The sequence below is a fragment of the Apodemus sylvaticus genome, chromosome 1 (assembly GCF_947179515.1).
Source record: "Apodemus sylvaticus chromosome 1, mApoSyl1.1, whole genome shotgun sequence".
NCBI lineage: Eukaryota > Metazoa > Chordata > Mammalia > Rodentia > Muridae > Apodemus > Apodemus sylvaticus.
Window position 1 is genome coordinate 48,944,660 of NC_067472.1, and position 9,492 is coordinate 48,954,151.

Genomic DNA, 9,492 nt, shown 5'->3' on the forward strand with positions numbered 1-9,492 from the left:
TTGTATAGGAATATTTCTGGGTTAAAAATTTTGAGATGGGTGGATGACCCCATCCCTCAAACAAGGGCCATGCCTATCTAGTGAAGGTAGTCTGTACAGGTTCTTTCTCCTCTTAGTGGCACATTTCTGTTAAAGTCATTTCCAGTGAGTTCTGGGAGCCTCTTGTTTCCCTGGTGTCTGAGACCCTCCAGTGGACATCACCAGTTCCTCATCCCCCACAGATACATATTTTTATCCAATTTCCTGGCCCTCTGTACCTCTCTCCAGTTCCCTTTAATACCTGATATTTCTCCCCTTATTTCCTCCCCTTTCTCTGTCCCTCCCAGATCTCCCCTTCCAGGTTCCCCTCCAATGATCATCCTGTTCCCCCTCAATGAAGGACTGAAGCATCTACATCCTGGTATTCCTTCCTCCTAAGCTCCATATGCTCTGTAGGTTGCATCATGGGCATTGTGAGTTTTGGGGATAATATCCAATTATCAGTGAGTACATACCATGTGTTTAAGACTCAGTTACCTCACTCAAGATTATATTTTCTGGTTCCATCCATTTATGCCCCAACTTAGGGGAATGCTGGAGCTTTGGGGCAGCAGAGGGTTGGTGGGTGGGGGAGCACTCTCATAGAGGCAAGTGGGAGAGAGAAGAGGGCAGATGTGTGGTGCAGGGTTTTTGGAGGGGTAACCAGTAAGTGGGATGGCATTTGAGATGTAAAGAAATGGGCTGATTAATTGTAGCTGTCTGTGGCTAAGGGAACCAAGGTCACCTGGAAGGAAAGCTGGGGTTGAAATAAAACGGGCTTCCAAGAGAAATAAGGAGCCAAGACTAGTTTTCTGATCAAGGCTTGATGTTTAATGGGGAGCTCCAAATTTAAAGGTGTGTATGGGGAGAAAGCCCTTCCCACAAAGGCTGGGAATTCAACTGGTTTGGTTTCTCAGCAGGTGGCTAGTCCCTCTCAGGAAACTGAAGGTCCTTGAAGAAAAATGGACTTCATCTTGGTCCAGGAGCTTCACCCTAGATGGGGGAGGTTGTGACTAGCACTGAGGTCTGGAATTCCTGCTCAAAGGCTGTGGGAGGTAGGCACAATTAATAAAAATTAAAAAAAAAAATCTTAGTGGAAAGTTTCACCAACAGAATGGATCATGTAGAAGGAAGACAAAGTAGAGAAACTGCATTATTCAATCAAAATGACTATATATATATATATATATATATATATATATATATATATATACTCTATGGCACTAGGAAAAATAAAATCTATAAATTTTGAGCAAAGAAGGAGTAGTACATGTAGTAGGCATATAATGTATCTTTAAGAAAATAATAGAAGGAAATTTCTAAAATCAAAAGAAAGAGATATCTATCCATGTATAAGAATCATACAGAAACAAATTGACAGGAACAGAGAAGAGATTCCTCACATCATATTTTAGTTAAAACACTGATACACGGTATAAAAACAGTTACCAGAATATGAGAAGATACTAGTCAAATATAAAGACAAGCCCATTATAATAATTATTATATTTTCTTACTGTTTTTTTTTAACATATTATTTGTACTGAGTATTTGGTATTTTCTCATAATGCATCCTTACCACGTTTACTTTCCCATCCTCCCACATTCACTCCCACCATTGTGGCTTCCCCAGTCCATGGGCTACAAGTCTATTGAGGATTAGGTGCCTATTCTCTGACTGAGTCCAGACCTGGGAGTTCTCATATATATATATGTATTGCAGGCCTCATATCAGCTGTTGTGTACTGCCTGGTCTGTGGCTCAGTGTCTGAGGGCTCAGGTTAGTTTAGACCGCTGGTCTCCCTATAGGGTTACCTTCTTTAGCTTCTTAGAGCTTTTCTCTAATTCAGCCACAGAGGTCAGCAGCTTCTTCCCATTGGTTTGGTATAAATATCTGCATCTGTTTCTTTCAGCTTCTTGTTCTGTAGTCATAATGTGCTCCTATTTGTAAGCAAACTATAGCTTCAATGAGAGTATCAGGCTTTGGGTCTCTCCCCGAGCTGGATCCCAATTTGAGCCTGTTACTGGATCTCCTTTTCCTCAGGATCTTCTCCATTTTTGTTCCTGTAGTTCTTTCAGACAGGAACAATTCTGGGTCACAGTTTTTGACAGCCCCATCCCTCCACTTGATGTTTTGTCTTTCTACTGGAGGTGGACTCTACAAATTACCTCTCCCCACTGTAGGGATTTTCATTCTCCCTTTGATACCTAAGAGTCTCTCACCTCCCAGGTCTCTGGTACAGTTTAGAGCATCCTCCAACCTCCTATGTTCTGAGTTTGCCTGTTTACATTCTTTCTGCTGACCCTCAGAGTTTAAGTCCTACTCCTACCTAATACTTGATGAAGTTCTGCTATTCTCCTCCATGTCACCTTTCCCTTTAAGGTTCCTCTCTTTCTCTTCCCACCTCTGTGATTGCTTTCTTTTCCCCAAGTGGGATTGAGGCATCATTACTTTGGCCCTTTGGCTTCTTAGCCTTCTTTATCTCTGTGGATTGTATCCTTGGGGTTCTGTTACTTTTTTATTTAATATACATTTACTAATGAGAACATACCATGCACATTCTTTTGGGTCTGAGTTACCTCACTCAGGGTGATATTTTCTACTTCCATCCATTTTCCTGCAAAACTCAGGATGTTCTCATTCGTAATAGCTGAGTAGTATTCCATTGTGTAAATGAACCACATTTTCTGTAGCCATTCTTCTGTTGTGGGACATCTGGATTGTTTCCAGCTTCTGCCTATCACAAATAAGGCTGCTATGAGCATAAGTGGAGCATGTATACCTGTGGCATGGTGAGGCATCTTTTGGATATATGCCCAAGGTTGATATAGCTGGGTCTTCATATATATATATATATATATATATATATATCCAATATTTTGAGGAACCTCCAGAATGAATTCCAGAGTACTTTTACCAGTTTGCAATCCCAGAAGCAATAGAGTAGTGTTCCTCTTTGTCTACATTCTGGCCAACACAGCTTTTGATCTTAGCCATTCTGCTTGGTGTAAGGTGGAATATCAGGGTCATTTTGATTTGCATTTCTCTAATGACTAAGGACTTTGAATATTTGACTTCAGTTATTTGAGATTCCTCTGTTATGAATTCTCTGTTTAGTTCTAAACCCCACTTTTTAATTGAGTTGTTTTGTTTCTACCAAAAGCAATGTACAGATTCAACGCAATCCCCATCAAAATCCCAACACATTTCTTCAAAGACATGGAAAAAACAATTCTCAAATTCATCTGGAAATGTAACAAACAAAGAATAGAGAAAACAATACTTAACAATAAAAGAACTTCTGACCATCCCTGACCTCAAGCTATAATACAGATTAATTGTGATAAAAACTGCATGGTATTGATAAAGAGACATATAGACTGGTCAATGTAATAGAATTGAATACCCAGAAATAAAACCACACATTTATGGACACTTGATCTTTGACAAAGAAGCCAAAAGTATGCAATGGAAATAAAAGCATGTTCAATAAATGGTGCTGGTATAACTGACCATCTGTATGTAGAAAAATAAAAATAGATCCATATGTGTCACCTTGCATAAATCTCAAGCCCAAGTGGATTTAAGGACCTCAATATAAAACCAGAAAAATGAAGCTAATAGATGATAAGGTGGGTATGAGCCTTGAACTCATTGGCACAAGGGAAGTTTCCTGAACCGAACATCAATGGCTCAAGCTCTAAGGTCAATTATTGATAAATGGAACCTCATGAAACTGGAAAACTTTTGCAAGGCAAAGGGCATTACCAGTAGGACAAATCAGCAGCCTACAGATTGGGAAAATTCTTCACTAACCCCGCATCTGATAAAGGGCTAATACTGAAAATATATAAAGAACTCATGAAGCTAACCACCATTTTTACTATGTTAATCCTGCCAATCCATGGCCATGGGTGGTCTTTCCAACTTCCAAGGTCTTGTTCAATTTCTTTCTCCCGAGACTTGAAATTCTTGTTATACAGATCTTTCATTTGCTTGGTTAGAGTCACAAAATGATATTTTATATTATTTGTGAATACTGTGAAAGGTATCATTACCCTAATTTCTTTCTTAGCCTATTTATTCTTTGAGTAGAGGAATGCTACTGATTTTTTGAAGTAATTTTATATCTATATTTATCTAGATATCATATACCTAGATAAATGAATATGGATAAAGCAAGAATCTTTCTTTGAATGATTTGCTATGACAGATAAGCATAATTATTTTATTATAATTAAAATGACCACTTTCTTAAAAAGTAGAGCTCTACATATAAATTTAGGTCTTCACACTTTCTTCAGAAAAATATTAGAAGAGATATAATGAAAAATATATTAAATGTAACTTTAGTTAAATATATATCATCATTACATAATGTATTATTGCTAGATTCATTTTTCCCATCATCACTTAATAGTTTATGTAAATTATTCCTTCCATGTATTTATATAATACACAATTATTATTGAAGGGAGATTCACACTTGAAATTCATGGAGCTGAGAAAGGAATGTTCATTTATTTTTATGCCTCTTTTTATTCTATATTTCCATTAGCCCAGTTTCCACACAAAAATTATTTTTCCATTAATTTATTCAATTTGCTTCCTTGTGTCAGACTCCTCTCTCCTCTTCTCTTCCTCCCATTCACACACTCCTCCTCATTGCCTCCTCCCTTTAAGGAGAAGACCCCCAAAGATACCATCCCACTCTGAGACATCCAGTCACAGCAAGACTAAAACTATCCTATCCCACTGACAAAAAACTATTAATGAACTTTCATGCTGTGTCTATATCTGACCAATTGTTAGGCACATCGGAAAGCAAAAATTATTTTTACTTAGGTTTTTCTTCTGAGTCCTTAAGATAAAAACTTTGTTTGGGAGGTATGGGGACAATGGTTCATTATCAGCTCAAACAGCATGGATGTAGCAAAAAGACCGTGAAGTATGTGGTAATTAGATAGAATGAGGTGTTCAGCTAGTGAGATGAGTCAATTGATAATGGCATCAGGTATGAGAGATCAATTCCTAGTCTCATTAAGTTGTATTCTTCCCCATCGCATATACAGTTTTATTATGTCATTCTATAATACTGTGAATCACATGAAGTATATGGTTAAAATTAATTTAATGTCCATTAATGTACTAATGTACATTGATGGATTAAACTTGGACTCTTGGTCTCAAGCAGTTTTATTGAGTCATTTTTAAATACACCAGTAAATTATAGGCTCAAAGACCTGAAGCATTTCAGGACCTAATATAGACATATTCATATGATATTCAGGTAATTGATGCCAATTTCTTACACTAGCACAAAAGCACATGGGCTTTAGAGCTAATGGATCCCACTCTCATTTTATGGTCTGGATTTAGCAAATACTGATAGATGTTCTGGAAGAAAATAACTCATGGTAAGCATTGTTCTTTGCTATACACAGGATACGGAATAGAGATAATCTATTGTGAAGCACAGAGTTTGGTGACTTAAATATGTATTCACATGAGTGTTACACAGCTCAGTCTATACACTAGAAGGCAGATGCATAAGCAAGTACCAGCCTTAGGTAGAAATGGGAGGAAGAATATCTGAGAGCATCCATGGCCAGGATTCATCAAGTAAGAAAGGAAGTGGAGAGGAGGGTGAAGGTTAAAGAACAAACATTAATGTCAGGATTTTTAGCAGAAAGGCTTTATGCTGAAGCCACAAAGGATTTGGTCTTGATATATGTACTGGCTGGTTTTGTGTGTCAACTTGACACAGGCTGGAGTTATCACAGAGAAAGGAGTTTCAGTTGGGGAAGTGCCTCCATGAGATCCAACTGTGAGGCATTTCTCAATTAGTGATCAAGGGGGAGAGTCCCTTGTGGATGGTACAATCCCTGGGCTGGTATTCTTGGGTTCTTTAAGAGAGCAGGTTGAGCAAGCCAGGGGGAGCAAGCCAGTAAGGAACATACCTCCATGGCTTCTGCATCAGCTCCTGCTTCCTCACATGTTTGAGTTCCAGTCCTGACTTCCTTTTGTGATGAACAACAATGCAGAACTGTAAGCTGAATAAACCCTTTCCTCCCCAACTTGTTTCTTGGTCATGTTTGTGCAGGAATAGAAACCCCGACTAAGACAGTATAGTAGCATAGTCATCCGTAGCTGCTTGGCCAGTGTAAGCTAATTCCTGTTTCCATATGAAAAGAAAATGAATAGGGCTGCTATGAACATAGTAGAGCATGTATCCTTATTACATGGTGGGGAATCCTCTGGGTATATGCCCAGGAGTGGTATAGCAGGATCTTCTGGAAGTGAGGTGCCCAGTTTTCGGAGGAACCGCCAGACTGATTTCCAGAGTGGTTGTACCAATTTGCAACCCCAACAGTGGAGGAGTGTTCCTCTTTCTCCACACCCTTTCCAACACCTGCTGTCTCCTGAATTTTTAATCTTAGCCATTCTGACTGGTGTAAGATGAAATCTTAGGGTTGTTTTGATTTGCATTTCCCTAATGACTAATGAAGTTGAGCATTTTTTAAGGTGTTTCTCTGCCATCTGAAGTTCTTCAGGTGAGAATTCTTTGTTTAACTCTGTACCCCATTTTTTAATAGGGTTGTTTGGTTTTCTGTAGTCTAACTTCTTGAGTTCTTTATATATATTGGATATTAGCCCTCTATCTGATGTAGGATTGGTGAAGATCTTTTCCCAATTTGTTGGTTGCCGATTTGTCCTTTTGATGGTTTCCTTTGCCGTACAGAAACTTTGTAATTTTATGAGGTCCCATTTGTCAATTTTTGATCTTAGAGCATATGCTATTGGTGTTCTGTTCAGAAACTTTCTCCCTATATAGATATCCTCAAGGGTCTTCCCCAGTTTCTTTTCTATTAGCTTCAGAGTGTCTGGCTTTATGTGGAGGTCCTTGATCCATTTGGATTTGAGCTTAGTACAAGGAGACAAGGATGGATCAATTCGCATTCTTCTGCATGCTGACCTCCAGTTGAACCAGTAGCATTTATAATTGTCAGATGCTGGAAAGAACCCAGGTATCCCTCAACAGAAGAGTGGATGCAAAAAAAATATCTACACAATGGAGTACTATTCAGCCATTAGAAACAATGAATTCATGAAATTCTTAGGCAAATGGATGATGGAGCTAGAGAACATCATACTAAGTGAGGTAACCCAGACTCAAAAGGTGAATCATGGTATGCACTCACTAATAAGTGGATATTAACCTAGAAAACTGGAATACCCAAAACATAATCCACACATCAAATGAGATACAAGAAGAACGGAGGAGTGGCCCCTTGTTCTGAGAAGACTCAGTGAAGCAGTATAGAGCAAAATCAGAACAGGGAAGTGGGAAGGGTTGGGTGGGAAAACAGGGGGAGGGAAGGGGACTGATGGGACTTTTGGGGAGTGGGGGTCCAGGAAAGGGGAAATCATTTGAAATGTAAATAAATATATCAATAAATTAAAAAAATACTTGGTAAAAAAAAGAAATGTAAATAAATTAAAAAAATTCTAAAAAAAATAAAAAAATAAAGATGTAGTATTATTCAAAATGGAAAAAAAAAGAAAAAGAAAATGAAGATGTTACCAGTAGAAACCTCTGACATGAAGGAAACCCATACATTAAATAAGCAAATATTGACTATATCTTCACATCAAACACAGAAAAAGACATTTATTTTGGAAAACATTTACCCCTTTAAATTCCCTTTTTATTTTATTTCTTTAAAGATTTATTTATTTATTTATTTATTTATTTATTTATTTATTTATTATATGTAAGTACACTGTAACTGTCTTCAGACACTCCAGAAGAGGGCGTCAGATCTTGTAACAGATGGTTGTGAGCCAACATGTGGTTGCTGGGATTTGAACTTAGAACCTTCAGAAGAGCAGTCAGTGCTCTTAACTGCTGAGCCACCTCTCCAGCCCTGTAACCCCCTTTTTATAGAATGTTTTTCTGCCCTCCATGTGAATAGACAGAAGCCTTTCTTCAAATGCAGCATGTATGTGTGGTTCCCAGTGAAGCAACTGTCTTGTTTGAAATGACAATCCTTAAAATTGAGTTAAGTAGAACAGTGCTCCCATATTGGAAGCTATATTCAAATTTGAGAATGAATCTATGACTTAAAGAAAGTATGTCTATCCTGGGTAGTACATGATTTTGGTCTTGAAAATGTCATGGAATGTTGGTAACAGTAAGTGATATAATATTGTTTATCCTTTTTCAGTTGGATGGTTTAACTGACAGACACCACCCTAGTCCTCTGATATCTTTATCTCCCCTCAGACTGTTTTATGGAAGACAGAGTTCTTCAGCGCATCTTTCACATCTTTATTCCGAAGAGTGTAAATCAGAGGGTTGAGTAGTGGGGTGACAAAGGTGTAGACCAGGGCGATTTCGCGGTCCTCATCCTCTGAGGTGCTGGAGCGAGGCCTCAAGTATACAAGGCTACAGCAGCCATACTGCAGCAAGACCACAGTGAGGTGGGAAGAGCAGGTAGAGAAGGCCCTCTGGCGACCTTCTGCAGAGCGCATGCGGAGAATTGTAGAAGCAATGAACACATAGGAGATACAAATCAGCAGGAAAGGGACTGTCAGCACCAGGATGCCCACTACATAGAGGACTGCCTGGTGCACGTGGATGTCAGCACAGGCTAGGCGCAGGACTGGAGGTACATCACACAGGAAGTGGTTGATTTCCCGGTCATGTCCACAGAAAGGCAAGGTGAAAATTAAGGCAGTGAGCTGCAAGGAGAGAAATAGTGCCAAGCTCAAAGAGCCTATCACCATCTCAACACACAGCTTCTGGGTCATGATGAGGCTGTAGTGCAGAGGGTGGCAGATGGCCACATACCTGTCATAGGCCATGACTGCCAAGAGAAAGCAGTCAGTGCTTCCTAGAGTTACAAAGAAGAACATTTGTGTCCCACAACCAGCCAGTGATATTGGTTTCTGGGCTCCAAAGATGTTAGAAAGCATCAAAGGCACCACATCTGTGGTGTAGCAGATTTCCAAGACAGACAGACTGCTGAGGAAGAAATACATGGGTGTGTGCAGGGCGCTGTGGGTGCTCACCACACAGATGATGGCTGTATTACCACAGAGGATCATCAAATACAGCAGGAGAAAGAGGAGGAAAAGGAGAGCCTGGAATTCAGGGACAGTGGTGAAGACACGGAACACAAACTCAGGGGTCCCAGATTGATTGAGGACAGCCTTCCCAGTCAGCATGTCTTGTGTGGAAAACAAACAAACAAATAAGCAAATACAGGTAATGCAGACTCTTATTTACTGAGTTACTTCAAGCCTGAAGAAAATCAGGGAGACTGAACTGACTTTTTCTTCTGTGATTTTCTTCTTAAAATTTAGTTTCAATGCCAATATTTGGAAATAAATTCACAGTTAAAAGTCTGATATATTTTTCCTTAGAAATTTTAGTAATGGAGATGCTTGTCTACAGACAAATTCTCAAA

The 9,492-nt window shown here is 39.1% G+C and overlaps 1 protein-coding gene across 1 annotated transcript; it reads right to left on the reverse strand.

Moving 5' to 3' along the window:
• Window positions 1–8,302: 8,302 nt before the first annotated feature.
• Window positions 8,303–9,250, reverse strand: LOC127677941 (olfactory receptor 10Q1-like). Its single transcript, XM_052172860.1, has one exon. The coding sequence runs from the start codon at window positions 9,248–9,250 to the stop codon at window positions 8,303–8,305; it is 948 nt and encodes a 315-aa protein (XP_052028820.1).
• Window positions 9,251–9,492: the final 242 nt, after the last annotated feature.